This window comes from Eleutherodactylus coqui, chromosome 4, assembly GCF_035609145.1.
Source record: "Eleutherodactylus coqui strain aEleCoq1 chromosome 4, aEleCoq1.hap1, whole genome shotgun sequence".
NCBI lineage: Eukaryota > Metazoa > Chordata > Amphibia > Anura > Eleutherodactylidae > Eleutherodactylus > Eleutherodactylus coqui.
Genome location: NC_089840.1, coordinates 260,281,291 through 260,308,580, shown reverse-complemented (window position 1 = coordinate 260,308,580; position 27,290 = coordinate 260,281,291). Strand labels below are relative to the sequence as shown.

The 27,290-nt window shown below is 42.5% G+C and overlaps 1 protein-coding gene across 1 annotated transcript in view; it reads right to left on the bottom strand.

Annotated features, from left to right (window-relative positions):
• STK32C (serine/threonine kinase 32C) overlaps positions 1-27,290 on the bottom strand; it is a 272,100-nt gene that overhangs the window by 109,211 nt on the left and 135,599 nt on the right. The window contains exon 2 of the mRNA XM_066598847.1: positions 15,700-15,755. Coding sequence (XP_066454944.1) covers positions 15,700-15,755 — 56 coding nt within the window. The remainder of the gene's footprint in view (positions 1-15,699; positions 15,756-27,290) is intronic.

Genomic DNA, 27,290 nt, shown 5'->3' with positions numbered 1-27,290 from the left:
AATGCCATCGTATGTTACACTATAGTATACATGCCTTGTAAATATGGAACCAGAGAGAACGTGGGTTGTCCTTATCGTGTGTGCCATGGTTGAAATCCTTGATATCCTCTGTTCTATTTAGTTCTACAGTATTTGCAAAATTATTCTAACTAATCATACTATGGGGTGGTTGCATAGATTGCCTCTCTGGTTGCCTTGCTCAGCCTCAGCTTCCTGGATAGAATTATGTCTCATGAACATGGCCGAGCTCGGTGCATGGAGTCGGTAGGAACAGATTTAGGGGGATTAGAAAAGTTTAAGGAAACCTGTCAGCATAATTTACAATATCCAAATATTCATTACATGACCTCTCCTTTACCTCCCATATCCAATCTCTGGTCCGAACGTGCCACCGGCACCTCAGGAATATGGCTAAAATCCATCCGCTCCTCACCACAGACACGCTAAAGACACACGTTGTCACTTTCATCCGTTCCCGACTCCACTACTGCAACTCACGGCTCATCTGACAGACTCTCCCTTCTTCAATCCATACTAAATGCGGCAGCTAGACTCCTCTTCCTATCCAGACACTTCTAAGATGCCTCTGCAGTATGCTGCACTGGCTGCCCATCCACTACAGAACTCAATTCAAACTCATCGCCCTCACCCACAGAGCTCTCCATAGCACCGTGCCTACGTATATCGTTTCCCTCTTGTCCATACATCACCCATCCCGCGCGTTCTAATCTGCTAACACACTCAGACAAAACACCCCTCTATTACGAACCTCATGTGCTTGCCTCCAGGACTTCTCTAGAGCAGCACCGATCCTCTGGAACACTCTACCCCAAAACATCCGGACAATCCCCGATGCACGAAACTTCAGACACGCCTTAAAGACGTACCTCTTTATAGAAGCATACCAAGCCTCTTGATCTAGTCCCCATCCCGACAATATGCCCCCTACCCCTCACTATAGCCTTCCACTTTTGCCCATCATGTATGCTTCCTGCCCCACACCTCCAGTACTACCCCCATCCCGTTTGTGTCCCAAAAAACTGTATATCATATGGTAGCGTCACATTGCTGTGTTCCCTCTTGTTCCACCATCTGCCCCTGTACCTTCAGTATCACCTTCATCGCCTTTGTTTCCAAATAATTGAATACCACATGTAACCTTCGTCATTTCTGTGATTTTTGTATATTTTGTGTCCTCTATGTGCCTCAAAACTGCTGCGGAATAAGTTGGGGCCATACAAATAATTATTAGTATATTATTACGGTATTATCATCACATGTAATGTGTCCAAAGCAGATGAATATAACAGTACTTTTTTTTATCTTCAGTGCCTTCAATCAACCCAAATTCGCTTTTGCGCAATTCCCACATGGTATGTGAATGAGTCCAAGTCTATCCAATGGATGGTTCCATCGCCCAACTCATCCAGCCTTTCTCGACTCTACACACTCTAAACACACCACAGAAACTGCTGATTGATGATGGAGACGGTTTGTGTAATTGACGTACTGCGCATTCACCATATTTCCAACTTTGGTGGATGCACAGTCACGTCCAATCGCCTTCCCATATTAATCTATGGGGAGTCAAATGGACTTCCCTATGCATGCACTGAAGCTGGAAATGCGGTTCATGCACAGTGATATCCATTTTTCTCCCCATAGATTAATATAGGGAGAAGAATGGATGTCACTACGCAAGAACAAGAAGTGTGGCACATGGACATTAATGCCCATTCATCTCTCCATAGATTAACTCTTTCCAATCCAATTTGTATCCTGGTTTTCCTACGGGGCTTACTCTTTCTCTGCTGTTATACAACGGCGCTATATGCTGGCTAAAGCCAGTACTGCATGAGGTGACACGTTGGATAGGCTCCGACAGCAGAGAGGCTGGCAATATACAGTAAGAGAACCTCAACATCGGAGCTGTACAGCCTTAAATCATAATGTCTTCAGAGGTCAGACAGTGGATTGGAAAGGGTTAAAATGGGAAGGTGATGGACAACACTGAGCAAGGGGCATGTCAATCAGTAGCTTTGGGGGCATGGAATTCATTTACATTCCACCAGGTAACCATACAAAAATGGATTTTGAGCAGTTGGAGGCACTGGGAATAATAAAAACTAACTGTTACATTCATTTGCTTAGAACAGATTATATATAATTAATATTTGAATATAATAAATTAGACTGACGGACTTTTAACCTAGCGTGGTTGGGTAAATGCTATACTTGCAACAGATTAGTAAGAGAGTAGGAGTAATGTGCTAATGTTTATTAGGTAAAGTGATGTAAATGCTAATGTTTATTAGGAGAAATGCTGTAGTGAATAATGGTTATTATGTAAATGCCAAGGTTTATTAGGAGAGATGCTGCCCTGATTGATGATTATTGCATTACTGATGAGGGTTATTGTGCATTGTAAATGTGTCTAATCATTTAATAGTCTCTGTTATGGTCTACGTGGATGTGTGGTCTCGTACCCAGATCCAGTGGCCATTGGAAAGTGTTCATCACCAGGTTACTGTTCTGGCCGAGGCATGTGAACCTACTGGATGAATGTTAGGACAGAGCTTACTCTGCAGGGTGGTGTCTGTTTTAGTATAATAGGCAGAGCGTGGCCTGTAAGAGTGTCACGTCTGCTTCATGCGTGCAACACCCGGCAAACCAAAATATAAAGTCTCTGGCAGTGTTCACACCACACTGCCAGGAACTCCCTGCAGTACAAGGAAAAACTAAACAAATGAGGAAAACTTTCCCTAAGGGAAAGTAAAGGGTGACAACCCCTACCTGCTAATGGATGGTCGCCCTGATAAGGACGCATCCACTCAGGTGCCTGTGCACTCGCTAACCCTAGCAAATGACAAAGAAAAAACAACATAAGTATAAACCTAAACCTCCAAGAATAAATCTTAGTACATATTCTCGTTACTTATCTGAGAGGGCCACTGAAAGAACCATCAAAACCGGATCCCATGACCTCCTTACTCCACAGCAGGAGACTGAATTAAAATTGACCAGCATAGAACCCAGGCCAGGAGGAAACTAAAACCCCTCCCTAATTGCCAATCAGGTGTGCACCAACAGCTGACATATCCACCAAAGTCAAAGAAGATAATTACACAGTCAGGCTGGTGGTACACGACCGTAATTGAATTGCAGATTCCGCGATCGTCACCGGATGATCCATGATATTGGACACTCATTGAAAGAAAAGAACATTTACAAATCTGCTCACATGAGTAGATAGTGATTCCGATCTCCGGGAGTGGAAATAAAATCGCAGAATGTGCTATTTTTGTGTGGACTGCACATGGACAGCTTCCATTGAAGTTAATGGAAGCCATCCGACCGGTGGGCAATCCGCAATTGACATTGGTCTGTCGCTGCATTGGCCTGAGTCAACAGGCAGTCAGTTGTTTGTCTATGAACAACGGCCTGTTTACTGTGAATGGACGAGAGTGGGGCAGACCGATCTCCTGCTCTTCATTCACTGATCAACGATCGCTCCTATGTAAAAGTCAGGAGCGATCATCACTGGGACAGCTGTTGGGCACCGAACTGCCTGACAGTCATCCCATGTATAAGGGGCTTTACACCATTAATACTGTGAGTGCAAAGCATTGAGAGACGTGTTGAGTGTCCACAGAGTTACACCAAGCCTGCTTAATTGATACTGTAAGGGGTTAAACTAATTTCTGTGCCTAATCATATATGGCTGTAATGTGTATATTAAAGAGGTTATCTGAGAACAGAGTCTTGTTCAAAAACTTCTTCAGCCTGCAGTAGTAAAATAACAGAATTCATACTCTTCCATGCTCTCCGTATCACAGGCTCTTCGGTCCCCTTCCTGGAGGGGAATGATGACAATTCGACATGGGTTATGAGAGCTCCACAGCTATTCACCAGCTGAAGGAAGCCAGTGATTGGCTTCATCATTCACATGGCCCTTTTGTCGCGCACGCTATTGCCTGCCCAATGCATCGGGACTGCAGGACGGCAGCAGCAGTGGAGCATGGAAGGGTGACTGAGCATGAATTCTGTTATTTTAATACTGCAGACTGAAGAAGTTTTTGAACCATACTATGTCTCCCTGATATACCCCTTTAACCTGTAAGGAGCTTTGAGAAATGGTCACATGTGCCTGCTAGGTCCTGCTCTAGTGCTTTGAGATGCCAGGACCTGAAGGTTGTGTTGATTGGCTGAGAGGCTGAGTATAAAAAGAATTGTTTTGTGTTTTTGAACTATACTATGTCTCCCTGATATACCCCTTTAACCTATAAGGAGCTTTGAGAAATGGTCACATGTCCCTGCTAGGTCCTGCTCTAGTGCTTTGAGCTGCCAGGACCTGAGGGCTGTGTTGATTGGCTGAGAAGCTGAGTATAAAAAGAATTGTTTTCTGTGTTTTTCAGAATTGCTTTTAGATTTTGTCTTTGATTTTGGTGCAGATCTGCGGCAGATTTTACCCCTTCAATTTAAATGTAATTGAAATCTGCAATGTGTGAACGCGCCCTTAAAGTGACTGTATCACTTATTTCACAATAGGATACACCTAAAATAACACACATAGAGCTATATTATATATCCAAACTTCATCTTTATTAATACCCTAAAATTAAAACATTCATTAAAATGATGGAACAGCAATGATTGCTATCATGTATACATATTGTGGTGTAAATTGCTGAAACGTTCAAAAGCCGTGACTAAAAAATACATATTACACAGAGAAAGCATATTAAGAAAGTAGATGCAAATCCCTAGATACAATGCAATCTGTTCCCTGTTCCCCAACGCATGTTTCGTGTCCTGCTTCTTACGAGGGTGACATAATAGCAATCATTTTGCAGGCTGTTCCATCATTTTAATATGTTTTTAGAATATTTATATTGGGATATCAATAATGATGAAGTTTGGCTCGATGTGTTTGTGATTTTAGGTGTATCACATTGGAATTTAGCATGGGGCAGTGGTTTGCTTAAGTATAAGCCTATTAATACACATGGGATACATTTTACCTTGATTGTGATAGCAAAGTGCAGAAAGTTATCTTAACTCAATCCATTGGAAAGCTATTGTTCTCTTATCTTAACACAACAAAATCCATTGTAAAGTAATTTAAAATGTAAATAAACCACCCTGATACAGTAGCACACCACTTACTGTGATGTCACATCGCATCAAGAGTCAAGCTTAGGCCTCTTTCACACGGGCATTGCGGTTTCAGCCTCTCACATCGCGAGAATGAGAATTGAATGAACAAGAGAAAGCCGCAACCAAGTTTCTAACCCATTCACACGTAATGCTAAACTCTCTCCCCCTCACTCCTTCTCCCTTTGCCGTCTGATTGCGGTAATAGCAGCTCCCATGGAAGCCTATGGGAGCCGCCAGCAATGGGAGGGGGAGAGAGGTGGGAGGGAGTTTAGCAGCACAAACCGCTGCTAAAGTCCCTCCCACCTCTGCGAAATAGAAAAATAAAATTGTAGGTAGTATTCTGCCCACAATAGGCTTAAACAATCTCTGCATGCGCCAGTGTGTCTTCATGTGATGCTGTTAGGTTGTGCTGCTGGAACCTGTAGTACAATGGTTTCTAGGAGCACATTTTCACAGATGTGGCATGATTGTGCTGGGTGGGTGTGGTGATCTCCTGCTAGCCAATCCCCTGGGTCTTTGCTCACATATATACCCAGCTCCAGTCAGTGTCTGTTTGGTGTTCAGGGTGAGCAGTCCTTTTACTTCCGTGTTGCAGCTTGCTGTGTGACTGGTGCCCTGTTGTCTGTTCTGTACAGCTTGTGGTGTGACTTGTGTCCTGTTGTCTGTGCTGTTGCAGCTTGCTGTGTGACTTGTGTCCTGTTGTCTGTGTTGTTGCAACTTGCTGCAGAATCATGTGTCTTGTTAGAGTAGGGACCACAAGACACGAGGAGCCTTGATTGCAGCCTTGCGGCTTAAGTTCATTGGCCAATGCACAAACTAATCCCTCGAAAACTAACGCTAAACTGTTCTTTAATTATATAAATAGTAAAAAGAATAGTACCGAAAGAGTTGGCCCTTTAATAAATAATGTTGGAAAAAATGTAAAGGGTGATAGATAGAAAGTAAATCTATTAGTTTTTTTCTTCATTTTACTCACAGAGGAAAATGAAATGTCAGATGAGATGCAGAGTAATAAAGTAAACTCTCCACTAAATGTCACCAGTCTAACCCAGAAAGAAGTGCAGATCTGTCTAAAGAAAGTTAAAATAGACAAATTGCTGGATCCCGATGGCACACACCCCCAGGTTCTAACAAAATTAAGTAATGTTCTAGACAGACCCTTGTTTCTAATATTTGAGGACTCTATAGTGATGGTCTGTTCCACTGGATTAGAGCATAGTCAATGAGGTGCCGATACTCAAAAAGAGGTAAAAAAAAGTGAAGCTGGAAACTACAGGCCGGTAAGTCTTACTTCCATTGCGGGTAAAATGTTTGAAGGGTTTCTAAGAGATGCTATCCTGGAGGACCTCAAGGAAAATAGCTGTAATACTCCATATCAGCATGAGCTTATGAGGGATCGCTCCTGTCAAACCAACCTTCTACGAGGAGGTAAGTTCTAGACTGGACCGCGAAGAATCATTGGATTTTGTGTATCTGGACTTTTCCAAAGCATTTGATACTGTGCCACATGAAAGGTTGGTAAATAAAATAAGAATTATTGGTCTGGGTGAGAATGTGTGTAAGAGGGTAAGTAACTGGTCAGTGATAGAAAGCAGAGGGTGGTTACAAATTGTACATAGTCTGATTGGGTCACCGTTACTAGTGGCATACCACAGGGGGCGGTATTGGGACCTATTCTTATTAATATATTTATTATTGACTTGGTAGAAGGATTGTGCAGTAAAATATCAATATTTCCAGATGATACAAAACTATGTAAAGTAATTAACACAAGAGAGGACAGAATGCGGTTGTAAATGGATCTGGATAAGTTGGGGGCTGAAAAGTGGCAAATGAGGTTTAACACTGATAAATGTGCAGTTCTGTACATGGGCAGAGGAAATACATGTAAGCACTGCACACTAAATGGGAAACCACTGGGGAACACCAAGAGGGAAAAGAACTTGGGGATTTTAATTAACTGTAAGCTTAACTGGAGCAACCTGTGTCAGGCAGCTGCTGCCAAGGCAAATAAGATAATGGGGTGCATCAAAAGAGGTCTAGGGGTGCATGATGAGAACATTGTTCTTCCTCTTTACAAGTCACTGGTCAGACCACACATGGGATATTGTGTACAGTTTTGGGCACCAGTACTCAAGAAGGACATATCAAAGCTTGAGCGGGTACAAAGGCGGGCAACTAAAGTAATAAATGGAATAAGTAGACTACAATACCCAGATTTAGAAAAAGTTTAGAAATAGACAGCTGAGGGTCGCTTCGATAACTATGTATAAATATATTGGGGGATAATACAGAGATCTCTCCCGTGATCTCTTTATACCCAGGTCTGTGACTGTAACAAGGGGGGCGCCCTCTACGTCTAGAGGAAAGAAGGTTTTTACACCGACATAGAAGTGGGGGTCTTTACTGTAAGAGCAGTAAGACTATGGAATTGTCTGTCTGAGGACATTGTAATAGCAAATTTAATAAGAGTTCAAGAGGGACCTGTTAGTGGACTGACGGGGACAGATGGTCAGTGAATCCCTACACCAGCCGTCTGCTGTGTCCCTACCTACCTGCCCCACTGGGCTAAGCCCCAGGGCGACAACTGGGCGACGGTCCCTGCGCTGCTCTAATGACAGGGACCCCAAGGGAAGAGGGACAGGGAGACGGCAGGTGAGCACCGAGTAGCTGACAGAACACCACAACACACAAACCAGAGAATAGTCAGAACAAGCGAGGTCAAACCAGGAAAACACATGCGCAGTACAGGAGGGGAAAACAGAGTCAGAGTCAAATGCACAGCCGAGGTCATAAACACAAGAAGACAGGTCAGATATATTGCAGGTGCAGGCAGACAAGGTCAAAGCCAGATACTGGGAGAGAGACTGGGCCGGCCAGGCTATATGCAGAACTCCCCGCCCAGAGGGGGGAATCATAAAACTGCCTCCACCCGGCAGCGCGCACTGACCTGAGCGCCGCGCGGCCAACCAGTGGACAGGCACGCACAACGCAGGATGCACCGCCAGCCGCCACGACCAACCACCAGAGTGGGGGAACCCCAGACAGAGAGCCCAGGCCCCTGCAGCACCCGGACGAGCAGCCCGCAGCAACCAGGCTCCGGCGCCCCCAGTGGTAATCCCAACTCTAACAGGACCTGTACGTCTTTCTTGAGCATTACAATATAGTATGTTATAATCACTGCTTACTTCAGAAGAGCCGGTGATCCGGGGACTATTCTGATTGCCAGATTAAAGTGGGGAAGGATTTTTTTCCCTTAAATGGGTAAAGTTGGCTTCTGTCTCATTGTGTTTTTTTCTCTTTCCTATGGATCAACATTGGGTGTGTGTGTGTGTGTGTGGGGGGGGGGGGGGGGTAATAAGCTGAATTGGGTGGAATATGTCTTTTTCAGCCTTACATACTATGTTACTGTTCCCTAGGTAGAAATAGTTTAACCTGAACTAAATTAGTAAAAGTTCCCTTTAAGGCATATGGACTTCATAGAGGCCTGGTGTCTCTCTCTTGGCATCCTTCTTTAAGTAGAAAGCTGCGCATGCACTGGAGGACTCAGCACAACTATGTGGTTCCCCATAGCATCCCACACTGTTGATCACCAACTGGTGGTTACTTAGAGAGTGGTGATCCAGATGTCCAAATGTAAACTCAGATTTATTACATTAAATTTATATTGAACAGTTGAGTTCAGTAGAGCCATAACTTGAATCTGTAACAGGCCCACCCCGCCCCCCACCATTAAAATAATGGCCCTATCTTACTTGAGGGTCTGCTACTTCTGCACTCCCATAGCTTTACTATTGAGCCACCAACAAAAAGTTCTCGAAAATGAAAATTTAGAACACACTATACAATAAAAATCAACGGGTTCTGCCTCGCAGGCTTAAATAATTGCTCCTAAAGCCAACTATAATCTTAAAATATACATCCAACCCATCTAAAGAAGAAATGGAAATGTATTACTTTAATCATAATGTTTTTCTTTTTCCGGCAAGGTGCGAAACGCTCTGGATGGTTCCGAGCACACGCCACGTAAACATTGTGTCTGAGAAGAGACGGTGCTGTAAACATACAATGATTCATAAGAGCAGAATTTCTCTTCAGCATTATAATGTGTAATTCAATTTGCTAAATGAATTATAGATAGTAATACTTAGTCAATGTATTCCGTAATCACAGTGCACTCAATTATATTCAATATTGAATCACTGCTAGCCCACAGCGAGGTAGTTACATTTCTATGGCATTGTAGTACACCTTATAATTTCACTAAATCATATGGTGTGGTTGCCTTTTATACCTATCATTTAGCTCTTATTTACCTGTATTTGTAACTTGCTGAATACATTGTTTATGGGGAGGCTAAAAATATGTATTTGGAAATTCAATTAGGAGTTTAAAAGTAGAGTTCTGTAAAAATATGAATGCTGGGTAAGGCCCCGTTTACAGAGCTTTGTGGAAAAAAAGGAATAATTCTTTATGTGGTTGACTAAGGATACTTAGTGGAGCCTCCTTGTGCCCTTATGACTCTTTTTGCCGTAAATATTATTACATACTATCTACTAACATCTGATACATTCCAGCTGGTACTTCCCTCTATTCCTCCTGCAAATTTCTGGTGAGTTCTCTCAAAGAAGATGAACGCTCTTTATATTTTCTAACCCAAAGGACCAGTTCATCCCAAAGATGTTCAGTAGGGTTCAGGTTGTGACTCTGTGCAGGTTAGTCCAATCGGGGAACATCCATAACCTCAGACCAACGTAAAACATTGTTGGATTTGTGACAAGATGCGTTGTCTTGTTGGAAGTATGGCCGCCCATTCCCAGAGTATTGTCACATTGTCTGCAGCACATTATTGTCTAGAATGTCAAGGTCCACCTCCGTGTTCATGGTTCTTGCCACTACAACCAATGAACCAAGACTATGCCACATAATACACCCCCAGACCATAACAGAACTTCTGCTGTACGTAACTGTTGGCACAACACACTCTGAGGCAAAAGGTGTTCCCAGGTATCCTACACACCCAGGTACGTCCATCTGATTTGAAGATAGAGTAGAGCGATTCGCCAGTCCATAGAAAGTTCTTCCATTGCTCAACTTTCCAATGATGATGCTCCTTGCACCATTGTAGACAGCTCAATGCATCTTTTTTGAGAGAACTCACTGGATGTTTGTAGGATGAATGGAGGGAAAAAACAGCTGAAGTCTATCAAATGTTAGAAGAAAGTACGCCACAGGGAGTATCCAATGTCATTAGGACCAAAGGAGGCGTATTAACATATGGAAATAAATACATTTGATTCTTGCTCAGGTGTCCAATACCTTTGATAGGATAGTGTACATCTAAAAAATCCAACATGGATATGAGACTCTTAAAACAATATGAACAAAGCCTCAGGCGGCAAATTTCCATGACGAATCTGAGGAGGAGCTATCCTTGCCCAGGGCTAATTGGCTTCTGCCTCATTGGGGTTTTTTGCCTTCCTCTGGATCAACAAGGGGGAGTTGAACTAGATGGACATTGTCTAGATTCATCCCAACATACTATGTTACTATGTAGCTCTAAATAATTGATTGCCTATCCTCAGGATAGATCATCAATAGCTGATTGGACGTGGTCTGTCTCCTGGGACCCCCACCGATCACCTGCTCACTGGGCCACTATGTATTGAGCTGGTTGCATTTCTAGCACACGGATTGTCCAAAGATGCGCTAAATTTATTAAGAGGCATGTGCCAGATTTTCTGACCAGTTTATATGCCTTGCACCAAATGTATGATGTGTTTTAGACACTTTTTTCACTCTATCCTAAAAAGGGTCATGGCCTTATGACAAGGGAGTGTAGAGGGCATGGCCAAAGTGCAATATCATGCGATTAAGATTGCGCCAAAACCCCGGTGCAAAAACCGGCATAAACTAAGCCAACTAATAGACTGTATAAAGATACACAAAGGTGTCTAAAGATGTGCCATATTTATCATCCAGCATGAGCTACTGTAACGAATCTGGCACATTTTAACCCTTTGCAATCCAATTTTGGATTCAGAGTTTCCTAGGGGGCTTTCTCTTTCTGCAATTATACAATGGTGCCATCTGCTGGCTAGAGCCAGTACTGCGGTATGGGATAGCTGGAGAGGCCCTGACAACAGAGCGGCCAGTAATCTACAGTAAGAATACCCTGCCGGACGTCTTCCGACATCGGAGCTGTACAGCCTTCAATCAGAATGTCTTTAGACGTCAGACAGTGGATTGGAAAGGGTTAAGACTGTCTGATCTAAATTTGCACTGTCTAACTATTAGACACAGTATCAGTAATTCTGCCCTATTGTTCCATCCAAATAATTTCACCTTTTTGGTGCAAAACTTCAATTTTTGACTTTCCAGAGACCATGAATAGATTTATAAATAATTTTACACAGCTCAAAGCTGGTTAATGTAACCATGGCAACAAGAGAACGCTGTCACGTTAAATTCTGTTACATATTTTGTTACTTTGTCCTACAAATAGACCAAAACGGGTTGCAGCAAAGCAAATACAATGGGGGGACTTTATCATCAGAGGATTCTCTGCTATACTTTTTTCCGCTTCTCCTATTTTGAAACGTGACAAATGTATCAAATGTTGCATAATGTTGATAAATGTGTTGCCTTTTTAAACATTTCTAGAGATGGGGAAAGAAAGAAGTCCCAGCTGCCAAAGAACATGATGGCTTCATACTGTCAAAACTGATACTGGCATGGATATCACGCAACTGAAAGAAGCAGCGCAAACCGAAAAACATGGAGGGAGTTCGCCTTTAGGGTCGCCGAGGGTCGTGATGAACGATAAAATGGCCAACAGTAGCAACAGACATGTGGAGCACTTTGTACAACACCCAGCTACTGGAGTGAGATTGCACCAAATTGTGTGACATTTTTTAAAAAAAAAGGAGCAACGTACGCCAGAATTCAGGCACAAGACCAGTAATAAATGCACCGGAATGTTTAGGACTTCGACAGACAAGCGCATGCGCAAATACACTGGGCGCAACGGAGTGTATCTGCGCATGAACAAGGTTTGGAGATGGCAATAATCAGGCTGATACGCGCATGTCAGAGCATAGTAATGTAATTTATGTGCTCGCAATGCCAGATCACACACGTGCGTGTAAGGTCGCTTTCACATGGCCAAGAAAATCGTGTGAGATTTGTGCATTGCGAGACCCCAATTCTTTTGAATGGAGCGATACACTAGAGCAATTGTTTCTCATATGGGAAAAAATCATAGCGTGACCTATCTTTGGGCATTCTCTCGAAACACATGGCATCGCCCACTGTTTTCAATGAGGCTGGCGGCAGCATCACACCGCCTGCCAGGTGTACCCGAGTGCAATGCGAGGTCTACACATTGAAAACAATGGAAAACACTCCAGGACGCTACTTCTCCGAAGTGATGCGAGGTGGTCTTAATATAAAAACGCCTTGCATCCGCAGGAACATAATTATAATAATCTTTATTTGTATAGCACCAAGTTATTCCGCAGCGCTTTGATGCATGGAGGAGCTCAATCAGGGCAGGGTGGGTGGCACAGGAGATGTGGCGCAGGGAGTGTGCAGGAGGGTGTCCATTGAGGGCGAGAACTAAAGTAGGAAAGTTGGTATGCTTCTTTGACGAGGTGGGTCTTTAGGGCACGTCTGAAACTCAGTGCATCAGGGATTGTCCGGATGTCTTGGGGTAGAGCGTTCCATAGGGTCGGTGCTGCTCTGGTGAAGTCCTGGAGGCGAGCATGTGAGGTTCGTATTAGGGGACGTCTAGTCTTACTGTGTTGGCAGAGAGGAGCACGCGGGATGGGTGATGTATGGACAGGAGGGAGGCGATGTACGGTGATGCAGTGCCATAGTATGATTCTCTGTAGGTAAGGGTGTTGAGTTTAAATTGAGTTCTGTGATACATGGGCAGCCAGTGCAGTGACTGGTATAGCGCGGAAGCGTTTGAGAAGCAGCTGGATAGGAAGATTAGCCTAGCTGCTGCATTTAGTATGGATTGGAGAGGGGAGAGCCTGGTGAGAGGAAGGTTGATTGGCAGAGAGTTGCAATAGTGGAGTCTGGAATGGATGAGGGTGACAACGGGAGTCTTTAGAATGTTCAGGGTGAGGAACGTCCGGAACATTGCGCAACACATCGCAGTCTTGATAAAAAAACACTATCGTTCAGTGTAAAAGAAGCCTAACTGTACAGCGTCCGGTGTAAATAGAAGACAAACTGGCCTCTGCTTCATAATACTAAGAAGAGTAATGTCTGTAAAGTCTAAATGAAAGCCAACAAACCGCCATGTATAAAACCTTTAACGCGAATATAAAGTCTAAAGGTTGGAACGAGTAACTTATTTTCGTTCCACCGAGGCACCTGCATAACCTAATGGGAATATATCTCTACAATCTCTTGCATAATACATAGTTACATAAAGGTATTGCTATAATTTTGTCCTCTCGCTCAGAGCAAAAGTACAATGCCTGAAGAGACGTGTGCATGCATCCAATTAGATGTGGGCTCTACCATCACACAGCTTCGAGTTGGGGTAAAATTTACATTAAAATATGTCTTTAAATTCTGCATATTTCACACTGAGCATCAAGTGTATTAATAGTCAGATATACTTTTTGTTCTATAGAGAACTATTTTCAGTAGACAATCCATTATCATCACAGGGAGGATTGCAAGGAAAGGTACCACCTACCACGTTTCCCCAAAAATAAGACACTGTCTTATATTAATTTTTGCCCCAAAAGAGCCACAGTGTCTTATTTTTGTGGGTGTCTTATACTTACCTAGCCGATGGCGTCCCGATGCCTTGCGCTGGTCTCCAGTACTGTGGCAGGCTGCCGTGTCCTCGGTGCTGACAGTATTCTCTTCCTGGTAACGGGGCTTTAAATACCCAGCTCCCAGCAAGCTAGTGCTGTGATTGCATCATGAGCACCACTGGCTCAGCCAATCAGAGCCGGTGCTGGATGAACCAATCACAGCCATTTAGTGATGTAATTCACTGAATGGCTGGGAATGATCGAGCGCCGTCTCTGATTGCCTAAGCCAGTGGTGCTCATGATATTCAAAGCCCCGTTACCATGAAGAGAATGCTGTCAGCGCAGAGGACACGGCAGCCTGACGCAGCACCGGAGACCAGCACGAGGCACCGGGATGTCGCGGCTAGGTGAGTATGTCTATTTTTTTTTAAATCTAGTATAGCTGTGGCTTATTTTCTGGGGAGGACTTGAAATATTGGGGAAATGCGGTATATATAAATAACATAGGATCCACAAGTCACAACATATAATGGTCACAACTCACCTCCTCCTCTCCCTGCACAATGATCCCTGCACAGAGCATGTACACAACACTCTCCTGTATAAATCACTAAGTCCCCTCCAATGTGTGAATAGCCAATGAGGTTGCTTTATACCATATAGGGCAGGCATTAGGTGGGTAGGAGGCAAACTGGGCAAATGCCAAGGGCACCCATCCTCAAAGGGGCCCCATGTCTTCAGCGCAGAAATTTCTATTCAGCTGCGGCGCTATTCATCCTTGGCAGAGAGCAGTTGGGCAGTGCCAGAGCAGAAAAGCACACTGGAACGATGGAGGAAAGTGACTGGAAGCTGAAGAGAGAACCAGAGGCACATACTATTTTACCATGATCTACCTCCAGTCTCCTCTTCCAGCCCGGTGTACAACCTGACCAGCATTGGCAGTGGCCATGGGTGCAAGGCCACTTCACACATGCATGTGACACACCCTTTCCATGGAATTGTTTGTCTATTAAAGCCAGGAAAATAGAGCAGGTCCTACTTTTTTTCATGTGCACCAAATGCGCATGCAAAACGCAGCTATGAGAACAAACCCATTGAAATCAATGGGTTCTATTCTCTGTGTTTAGCTTCTGCAAATTTCGCGTGTTAAAAAACGTGCACAAAGAAGGCCATGTGATGCCACCCTTAAGGCAAATTGCAGGCCAAGTCAGACCATTTCAATGGGAACTTAGACTGCAGTACCATGTTTGGCCACTACATTGAAAACGGAGCTATCTGCTTCCTGCATCTTTACCAGATGAAATAGTCCTGCTTGCACAACTGTTTCGTTTGGCATTTCATGTGCTGGAATGGAGCCCCTGGTACAGACTTGAATACAGCCTAAATGACCGGGCCAAGGCAGAGTGGATTACAACTTAAAAGAACACAAATTGTCAAATACTAAATATCAAATACCATACATCAAAACAGTGATGAAATCAATAAGACAAATTGAAAATTGAATATTAATCATAACATCAGATTTTGTCATCTCCACAATAAGATAATACATTGTATAAAATAGTGCAGATATAAAACATACAACAAATAATTATAATAATCCTATTCTTTGTCCCGGACCTTACAACTAACACAAAGTCTGTTGGAAAACCTGCATAGTGAGCTCAGGTTCAGAGCAGTTTACAGTGCTGTCAAAGCTGCAAAGTCACCCCGAGGACTCGGCTTATGTGTTTTATGCTCTCAAGAAGAAGAAAAAAGTTCTTACCTTGCCAAAGCTTCCCTTACCAATGGCCCGGAGAATCTGGAAATGATCCAAGTTCACTACAAGGAGAATAAAATCTGAATTAATAAACTGTAAATATTATCTACAGTAGTGTTCATCCCACAGAACTCCAAGTACTATAGAATTACATACATAGACTACAGAAGAGGCATCATTACTAGGGGAACACCGCCATATGGAGCTCCTAATATAATGTACCTGCCCCGATTTGTGATTTAATGTAATTTGTAAAATTATGTCATTTAATACATACATACATAGATAGATACATAGATACATACATACATACATACATAGATGGATAGATAGATATGAGATAGATAGATGGATAGATAGATATGAGATAGATAGATGGATAGATAGATATGAGATAGATAGATGGATAGATAGATATGAGATAGATAGATAGATAGATAGATAGATAGATAGATAGATAGATAGATAGATAGATAGATAGATAGATAGATAGATAGATATGAGATATATGGATAGATAGATAGATATGAGATAGATAGATAGATGGATAGATAGATATGAGATAGATAGATAGATAGATAGATAGATAGATATGAGATAGATGGATAGATAGATATGAGATAGATAGATAGATATGAGATAGATAGATAGATATGAGATAGATAGATAGATATGAGATATATGGATAGATAGATAGATAGATATGAGATATATGGATAGATAGATGTGAGATAGAGAGATACGCAGATAGATAGATATGAGATAGATAGATAGATAGATAGATAGATATGAGATAGATAGATAGATAGATATGAGATAGATAGATAGATAGATGTGAGATAGATAGATAGATAGATGTGAGATCGATAGATATGAGATAGATAGATAGATAGATAGATAGATAGATAGATAGATAGATAGATAGATATGAGATAGATAGATAGATAGATAGATAGATATGAGATATATGGATAGATGTGAGATAGAGAGATACGTAGATAGATAGATAGATAGATAGATAGATATGAGAAAGATAGATAGATAGATATGAGATACAGAGATACGTAGATAGATAGATAGATATGAGATAGATAGATAATAGATAGATAAATAGATAGATATGAGATAGATAGACAGATATGAGATAGATAGATAGATAGATAGATAGATAGATAGATAGATAGATAGATAGATAGATATGAGATATATGGATAGATAGATAGATGTGAGATAGAGAGATACATAGATAGATAGATATGAGAAAGATAGATAGATATGAGATAGATATGAGATAAATAGATAGATAGATATGAGATAGATAGATAGACAGATAGATAGGAGATAGATAGATAGATAGATAGATAGATAGATATGAGAATGATAGATAGATATGAGATGGATAGATAGATAGATAGATAGATAGATAGATAGATAGATAGATAGATAGATAGATATGAGATAGATAGATAGATAGATAGATATGAGATAGATAGATAGATAGATAGATAGATAGATAGATAGATAGATAGATATGAGATAGATATGAGATAAATAGATAGATACTAGCTATGACATAGATAGATAGAGATGTGACATAGATAGATACATAGACAGAAAGATGGATACATAGATAGATAGATATAAGACAGATAGATAGATAGATAGATAGATAGATAGATAGATATGAGATAGATAGATAGATAGATAGATATTGTACATTGAACGATTATACATAAATTACAATGAAGAAATAAAATGAACAATAATATAGAAAAAGGTAAAATATTGCTTATATTTCTTCACAGACAATGAAATGCTCCATTTTTCTCTAGTGATTCTATCCGTACATTCTCTTATTCCGTTCTGGAATGACCAAAAAGGAGAGGGTCTGATTATTTAATCATTCCTCCAGCAGGTGAGTTATATCATCAGCCATTATCCGGCCTCTTCTAACAATATCCACAGAGGAAGCCTTTGTTCACAATACAGAGACCCAAGGATCACAGATTTCAACTCTCCCTCCAGGGATCCCTTTACTAGCTCCATTCTTCTGCAAGTGCAGAATTTCCGCCAAGTTCTTAAGGCAGAGAACACCAGAAAAACAGAACTGTCAGTAAGACCATTAACCCTTTGCAAACATATTAAATGAAACAAGTATTCAATATGTAAGGAGCATCTATTTCTATGCAGGGGCTTGTACGTGCTTTTGCATTTTTATACAGTTTTTTGGAAATGCATCCCCAAAAAGAGGAGCCTGAGGGTTCCTTCACACTGGTGATCATCATTTTGCCATAATAGAATCACGGAAATATTGCATCTTTGGACATGCCGCAATTTTTTTTGAAAGCCACATGAGTGAAAACATCGCAAATCATTGGCTTCATAATTCTGCGTTTTCACCCGCATCGCTCCAAAAAGGCGAGCTTTTCTCACAAGTGCGAAGGCACCCTGAAAAAGCTTTCAGGTATTCTTTTACTTCAACCCTAATTTTGGTTAATGCAAAGCAGAAGAAGTTCCTTGTGCTCTGCTGTGGTGTACATACCCCCAAGGGATGAAAGACCAGCAGCAATGTGCATCAAGCCTTTGCCCTACCCAGGTAACGTTAATGTTTATGTACAGTACATACAGCAAGAATGAGTACTACCTACTACTGTTCCTGGATCACGTCCCTGGACCTGCGCAGTGCCCAACGCACCAGCTAGCGCCCACTTACAGTGCCCCTCCACACAAATAAAAGTATACATTTTTAATGCTAGATTGAATTGTTCAAAATGAAAGGAAAACTCTAAGTAAAACAAAGTGCGGGTCCTGATGGGGTGGTGCAGGCATGGCCGGCCTTAGCTACCTGCAACCCTTGCAGTCAACAGGGCGCTGGACAGCAACTTGTAGGGGTAGCAACAGGCCTCTGATGTTCTGAGGTGTCGCTGTCAGCCTATCGGTGCCCCTGCAGCACAATGTCCTAGTTCTGTGACAGTATTTAGGTTATGGACTTGATTTTTTTAGCCATATTTGCTTTGAGTTTGGTTCTGGTGCTGTATTTATGTTATGTGCTTGGTTCTGGTATCGTATTTATGTATCAATTTAATTTTTTTACTATATTTATGCCATGATCTTCATTCTGGTGCTATATTTATGTTATATGCTAGCTTCTGCTATTGTATTTATGTACTGAGTTTAGTTCTGTGACAGTATTTAGGTTATGGACTCGATTTTTTTAGCCATATTTGCTTTGAGTTTGGTTCTGGTGCTGTATTTATGTTATGTGCTTGGTTCTGGTATTGTATTTATGTACCAATTTTACATATTTAGGTTATGAACTTGATTCTGGGGCTGTATTTATGCCATCATCTTCATTCTGGTGCTATATTTATGTCATATGCTAAGTTCTGGTATTGTATTTGTGTACTGAGTTTAGTTCTGTAACTGTATTTAGGTTATGAACTTGATTCTGGGGTTATGTTTATGTTATGGTCTTCATTTTTGTGCTATATTTGTTATATGCTTGGTTCTGGTATTGTATTCATGTACTTAGCTTGGTTCTGGTGCTGTATTTATGTTAGGAGCTTGGTTCTGGTGCATTATTTATTCAATGAGCCTGTTCTGTTGCTGTATTTATGTTATACATTAGGTCCTGGTACAGCCTTAATTCACTAAGCTGTTCTGGGGTGGGTATGCTGCTATCTTGCTGTATTCTGCTCTATCAGAATACGGGCAGACTGCCTTTTAGTGCAATATATATTGCAATATGCCACCAATGACTATCATAAGACAATCACTTTAAATAACACATCAATTGGGACAAAGCAGTTCATTCTGACTGTTGGGAACCTATTGCTTTCTTAATAATATACAGTTTTGCATGTTATGCATTGGGCCTCATGCACACAGCAGAGCCTTGTGTAGGCGGTTGTACAGGGGCGCAGAGTCTCATTTAGGTCTAAAAGCAATGCCTTTAGTGGACAACAGCTCTATAATGAGGCATCTAATGGAGCATACAGTAGGACTTTACAGATGCCTATGGGTGCCCTAATATGGCTTAGTACAACTCAGAGGTTATACAGAGCCATAATATGACCATGTGCATAAGTCCGAAGGGTGAATTGATATGGGCGATTTTGGCACACCAGTTCTGCTCGATTGCGATATGGATGGAACTCGCATGGGAAAAGAACCCACTGATTCCAATAGGCTTATACACATGAGCAATTTTTCTCTCAGACTGAGACTCTGAGATCGAAAAATCACAGCATGTCCTATTTTTGGGCAATTCTTGTTCAAGAATCACCCGTGATCTCTTCTGGGCATGTGAAAAAAAAGGAATTGCACTCACATGCCATGTGATATGCGACGTGCAATGCATCTTTACCATTTTAACTATTGGAAACATGCAATTCTTTTCACTTGCATGTCTCGGGTATAACAAAGTCGTTCCCAGCTGTCGCCTTAAAACATTGAGACCTCTGCCAATCTCCCATCACATGCCCAGATAACCACAGACACCAATTATCTTTTTGGATAATTTGGCTGCAGCAGCCATTTCATTACACAAATTTACAGAGAATTAACATATCATTGACGCAACTCAACCATAATATTTGACAATCCCCACCAAAGAGGGAAAGTCCTTGGAGCCCCCCAAAAATCTGTTGCCTCACCATTTTAGGGAAATATCCAAAATGCCTCCAACTGACTCTGGAGACCCAATATCACCGATTGCCTCCAGCCACCCACCTCCTGACTCGGAAACCCACTAGCCTTTGCAAGACTAGACACTCCACCATCTCTGCAAGAACTCCGCCTGTCAGAGCCAAGAGGCGACAAACCCACCACTAACCTCTAATCAAAGGGGGAGGGGGAACTGACTATCCAGTCCCTGCCTTCCCCCCACCCCATTTTTATGACGACTTCAAGGACCACCCCAATCCGACGCTGCCATGAAAATACAACACATTCCCCCATCCCCTTCTTTAATTACTAAAATTAACCATACCATACCATCACTATAACTTCCCATAGGATGAGAGGGTGAGACTTCCTCGTTCTCCTTGGTCTTCTAAACTCCTCCCTCCCCCTTATCTGGCCTTGTTAACCCCTTCCTTCCCACTCCCCATTAACCATGCCATGGGCAGCCTCCACCCATGTAAATTGGGAGTTTTTAATGACGAAATGTCTGAAAATTGCAGAAAAATCGAGTGCGATGTGGGTCAGGTTTTCCTATGTCGCACTCACCTGTGTAAATATGGCCTTAGTGAAAGAAAATCAGCAATGATCTCTCCAGATTGAGGCCCCTGAAAAAAATCCTTTAATTTCCTGGACCTCTATACTGCATGTGACTTAGAAGTAATGGATGGGGCTTTGATTTTTCATAGCTGGAACTCCCTCTTTACCATCTGAGAAAAATTGCTGAGTACAAGGTTAAGCAATGTGAGCTGCCATTAATAAATTAGCCATTAATTAATCACCTATTAAAACTGGATGGTGTTAATGAAGCTTAATGAAAAGTAATGAACTCTCTCGTAAAATTGGCTTAACACCACTGACTGTTCTTACTCCTTGCTATATTGGTCTTACTTTGCAAATTTCAAGCCGGTCTTGAGATGTTCAAGACAAAGGAATGACAGCTGTGATTAACATAGAACTCTGAAAGTGATAGGAGATACATAAATGGTAGCTACTGACTCATAGCATTAATGCTTAAACCACCACTATCGTGAGCGGGGTGCAATAGGGCAGCTTCCTGCCAAACAGTGGCATCACGGCCAAATCATTCCGCTGATCGATGGAGGTTCTGGGGCTCCGATCATCAATGTTTAAGGAGTAGCTGCACTGTTTAAATATAATATACAGAGTAAGCATTTCTAAGCATTATCACAATAGGTTTTATTCAGCCCATTATGTGCATTTTTCGTACAAAACCCCTCCTCAGTTTTGCAGCTAGGTGAAGACCGCATAGCTCACAACTCATTGGCCGATTGTATGGCAGATCCATTTTTCCATCCATGTCTATATATTTGAATGCTTGTAAATATTAGTACAAGGAAGGACATAGGGACTTCGGTCAAAAAGAGGGACACTTGGGAAGTAGAGAAAACAGTCCTGATAAATCCGTCTTCAGCTAGCTAATTGCATAGCAGTTGAGGGAGCTCCAGGTGTGTCTGCACTGTTCTCTCTAGTGCAGGCACAGCTATTCCATATAACAGTTGACTAGTAATTATTAGGAAATTATAGCAGCAGTGTTTCTGGTGGCACGATGTGCCACACAGCTGTGCTACATGGTACATCCATTATGATCCCCACACACACAGTTCTACTACATCCATCCTGATTCACACACATTACACACACAGCTCTACCACATGCATCCTAAATTCACACACATCCCACACACACAGCCATGCTGATTTCCAGACATCACCAGCTCAGCAGACTCATGGATAAAGTGATCAGCCCCTGGTTATGTGATCCTTGACTCCACCCACACAGTTGATCACATCACGGTGACGTCATCACAGGTCCTGATGGCTGCTTTCAGCTTATCCAGTATACAGTACTTTCTACCAAACTGCACAATGGCTCCTCCCACAGCAGTGACATCTCTTTTGCCCCTGAAGAGGTATTTCTGTGGACTCTCAGAAATCGGTCAATCAATATCTTAAACATAAAAAAAAAAATGGAACTATCAGTGAAGGTCCAAACATTTGTAGAATAATATTGAATACTTGCTGCAGATTTATGCTTCATGATTGAGCGTGGTGTGATCAATATTATGTGTATGGCACTATGCCTAGGTAGATAAAGGGGAACTTTCAGTCAGCTAATTGGCATTGGTGGTGGTAGTTGAATATCAACCTAAGGCTGGTTTTGATATGGGCGTTTTATCACGGCGATTTTGCCACGATAAAATGTCGTCTGAAAATCGCAACCATCTGAGCATTGGAGTCCAATGCATTTGTTCACATAGGTGATTTTCCGGTGCATAAAATCGACCGCCTAGAAAAAAATAGCGCTTACGGAGCGCATTCCGGCTGGCCACTTTCACATTGGCTGGAAAAGATAGGTCTTGTCCCATCTTTTGCGGGAATACACCGGCCGTACCCATAGACTCCTATGGGAGCCTATGAGAACCATTACAAAATGAAAGGGGGATAGAGTTTAGCAGTGGTTTGTGTTCCTAAGTCCCTCCCAGCAGCTCCCATAGGCTGGGGAGTGAGTGTAGCATGACTAGCTCTGTTAAGCTCCCACCCCGTCCCGCCCCCTCCCATTGTCGACAGCCAGCAAGAGGGGGAGGGACTGTAGCACAACTAGTACTGCTAAGCCCCTGCCCCGTCCTGCCCCCTCCTATTGCCAGCAGCCAGTGAGAGGGGGAGGGAGTTTAGCACACTAGCTCTGCTAAGCTCCCTCTCCCTCCCTTTATCAGCAGCCGGCAAGGGTCAGAGAAGGGGAGGGGAGGAGGAGGGAATTTAGCAGAGCTGAACTTTCTCTGCACGGCCGACGGTATTCCGGGCTGCAGCGTATACACACCCCACCTGGGCATCTAAATGGGCGAGAAAATGGGAGATGCAGCCCCGACTTGGTCGCAGCTGCCTCTCATTCATGGGATTTTCGGCCGTGATTAGGGCGGCCGAAAATCGCAGGACCTGTGTGAAAGAGACCTTAGTGTCCTTTTACACAGCTTGATCTGAGCCATGTAAAGAGCACTGATCAATGAGATTTAGTTTACCTGGCTGATTCAGAATGTATGGGCTATAAACAATTGTACTGACAATCGTTTGTGCCCATACAGTTTAATCTATGTCAGCAGCACATCTCCCATTCACACGGGAAAAAGGTGTTGCCGACAATGATAATTTTTTCGGCTGCACAAAAAATGCAAATATGAATGAGTGTTCATTAGATGATCAGTGCAGTTTCATACAAGTAGATGATCAAACAAATGAATGTTTCTGTGAATGTGTAAAAGCTCCTTATGGATAGGCTATCAACACCACAGTTCTTGAAAATCGGTTTTATTTAGCGATGTACACACATCCTGCAAGCTTTCATGATGTATTGCTGCTGCTAGCCCCTGGTTCACAATTCTCCTGTCTGACACCCATTATGATGTCATGCATATATTACTTTCTTGCAGGGTGCAAATATGGCGCCCCTTGTGGATGTCAGCAACACATCAAACCATGACGTACTTAATGCTCATAATGGATCAACATATACATTTATTATAACACCAAAACGTGGGGAACAGAAAAGGGTTCAAAAACGGTAAAGAAGTGAGAAAGCTATCTATTACCAACTTTGGCTTGGGAGACCCTGCCTAAAAGCAGGAAGGTCACCCCGATAGGGACAGCCCCATGTCTCAAATATTGAGGACCTAATCTGTCCCTAGATGGCTATAGGGACGAATGTATAATAAATGGAGACTCTAAAAGAGGTAGACAAAGGGGAAAATAACACAATTAATAGCCACAGGTACATAGTGCACACCAAACACGTCAGACAGGACAGGGTACAGGTGTCTGACAACCCATTGGACAGAGGGAACAGACAGGACATGCTTCATACATCTGACAACCCACTGGATAAAGGGGGACCAGACTGGACAGGAATCAGGCATCCAACAACCCTTTGGATTGAGGAGACAGACACAAACTGGTTCAGGTGCCCGACAACCCATCGGATGGCGGGGGAAGAGATTAGACAGGACACAGGCATCTGACATCTTTTCAGATAATGAAAGAATAGACAAGACATGGACATAACTAGACCCAGACAAACAAACAGAATTCTGCACAGCATGCATGCACACATGAGGATAACCAGTGCCCAAGTAGTGGCATGACCAGAATAAATACACTTTCGAGAATGGCTGATTGGCCGGTCAGAAAAACAGCTCCCTGTTGACCAATTAGTCCATACACCACAGGAGATGTCGAAGCAGAATAGAGCAAAAAAAAACATATAACACTAAGGAATTTCTGGCAGACGACACCTAGGGGACCTTCTCTAGTGGCAGAAAACACAGAGGGATTTTTTAACAGATGACACCTAAGGGGCCTTTTACAATGATGGGAAAGAGGCACTCATTGATGCCCAGCACCAAATGACCGGGTGCATGCACCTAAGGTGTCAGGAATTGAACCAGGGACCTCCTGCATGCCAGCTGGTAGCTCTCACTACTAAGTTATCCAGCCTGTGGACAGTTCCCTTGCATGACTTCTAGCTTTGTTCCCTGATCCCAGTTATCGAGTTCCTGCCTCCTGGTTCTGACCCCACCTCTGTTCTGATTGCACTTCCTATAAAAGCCTGGCCCTGCCATTCCCTCAGTGCGTAATTATTCTGCTCCACAGCATTGGTTGATCAAGCTCCACTTCTGCCTGCTCCTCTGCTATTGTGACAAGACCTCCTAATACTGACTTCTGGCTTTCCATCTGCCTGCGTTATCTGCCTCATCCATCTCTACTGCAAACCAAGACCTTCTCGTTACTGACCCCTGGCTTCGCATCTGACTATGTTACCCGCCTCATCCATCTGTACTGCAAACCGAGACATCCCATTGCTGACTCCTGGCTTGTCCCTGACTACTCTCCAGACCTGTACCTATTACACCTGAGACTCCAACCCAGTGAAACCGCTACATAAGGCACAATCACATGGGCTGGGGCTGACGTCATGATGCCACCCTAGCTCCACTTTCTGATTGCGGCTGCCACATTATATTCTAGTGAATAAACTGAAGAAAAAATGAACCGGCGCTCCTTTGAAGAAAAATCCTCTGAACGGCACTTCCAAAAGTGAAAGTAAACTCTCCTTTATTGTACAACGCGTTTCGTCTCATAAGAGACTTTCTCAAGTACAAGTTATATACAATATAAAACCCTTTAAATAGTGTAAACACATACCTTCATCTTGTGTGGTCCCATAGGATCCTCCGTCTCCTCCGTGCCCCGTGGCGTCTCCCTGTATGGAACCACACAAGATGAAGGTATGTGTTTACACTATTTAAAGGGTTTTATATTGTATATAACTTGTACTTGAGAAAGTCTCTTATGAGACGAAACGCGTTGTACAATAAAGGAGAGTTTACTTTCACTTTTGGAAGTGCCGTTCAGAGGATTTTTCTTCAAAGGAGCGCGGGTTCATTTTTTCTTCAGTTTATTCAGCAGTTTCAGACTCAGTTCCCGGGAGGGAAACAGAACATCCGCTTAGCTCTCCTGCCTTTAGCCCAGCAGGATTCCAGAAACATCTGTGGATTTGTTATAAAGCCATACAGGATTTTGTGTGCTAGTAGAGACCCTCATAGGGCTCTACAGCACACCGGGTGAGTTTAATCCCACACAATTATTCATAAAGTATTGTGGAATTGTATACTTCCTGGAGCGCTATTCTCATTCTATATTTACATTATATTCTAGAACTGTTGCTACAAACTGCTGTCCTCAATTTTAAGTAATCAGTCATTGTCATTCATTATGTCATCATCAGTCATTAAAGGAGTTGTCCGGGACATTTGCGAATTTTACTATTGATGACCTATCAATATGGCTTAAAACAAAACCGAACAGTGTACACCATGTGAGAGACTTGATGATCAGTAAGCAGGCCTGCTAGCAGCTTAGGAGGGATAAAGGCTTCGTATGCATAGATTGAGAAGTCTTTAAATAAAGTAATGTTTGCAAGAAAATGTGTGCTGCCTTTGTCTTCGTCCTGTCATCGCCGCGCCATAGACGTTCCATGCACACACAACAAATAATAGGATGCTACAGGTCAAAATACAGCAACAATGCACAATTGTCTGCTGTAAGCTATTTTATCCATAGAACTTTTTCACCCTGTGTACTATGCTTGTGTTTGTAGGAAATCTTTTCAGCTCTGTTTGTCTTTTCAATGAAAACCTTTGTGCCCTACCAGTCCGATTCCATTGTTTTCGCTGCTGTCAGTGCTTTAATCATATTGAATGATCTTCCCTGAGCCTTTGTTATTTGTACAGAACAGGTGTTATACGTCGCAGAGTCTCGCAATAACACGACGCAAAGCTAGCAGATGGAGAAATCTTTTTCTTGATACTAAAATACTCACTTGTGACCATGTTATTAAGGCCAATCTGAAGGTCGCGGTGGTACAAAACATCAGTGAGTCATGAATCATATTTGGAATTATGCCTCTGGCACTATGGTAATACGGTAAACTACTTACAGACGATGACAGTTGCCTCAGGCGGCATTTACACTGTGGTTGGGGGAGCCAATATCCCATATGTTTTTTGTCAATCAACATTGGAAGCATCATATATAGCACTGCAGGTCAACTTTAACAGCATTGCTGACCTTGTGGTAAGGCCAATGGGTATTCTGGCAAGCTGGGGTCACTCGCCTGTGGATCGCCAGCCTCTAGGTCCATAAATGGGCACCACATGTGTAGACAATGGCTCAGGAGACTAGATTTCTTTTAAAACTGGTGCCTGCCAGCATTTATTTACAGCAACAGAGCAAACCTGTACAGCATACAGTAGCACAAAGTCCATAACTTAGGGTTTACAACTAGAGATGAGCAAACGTACTCGTTTAGGGCAATTACTCGATCGAGCATCACTTTTTTCGAGT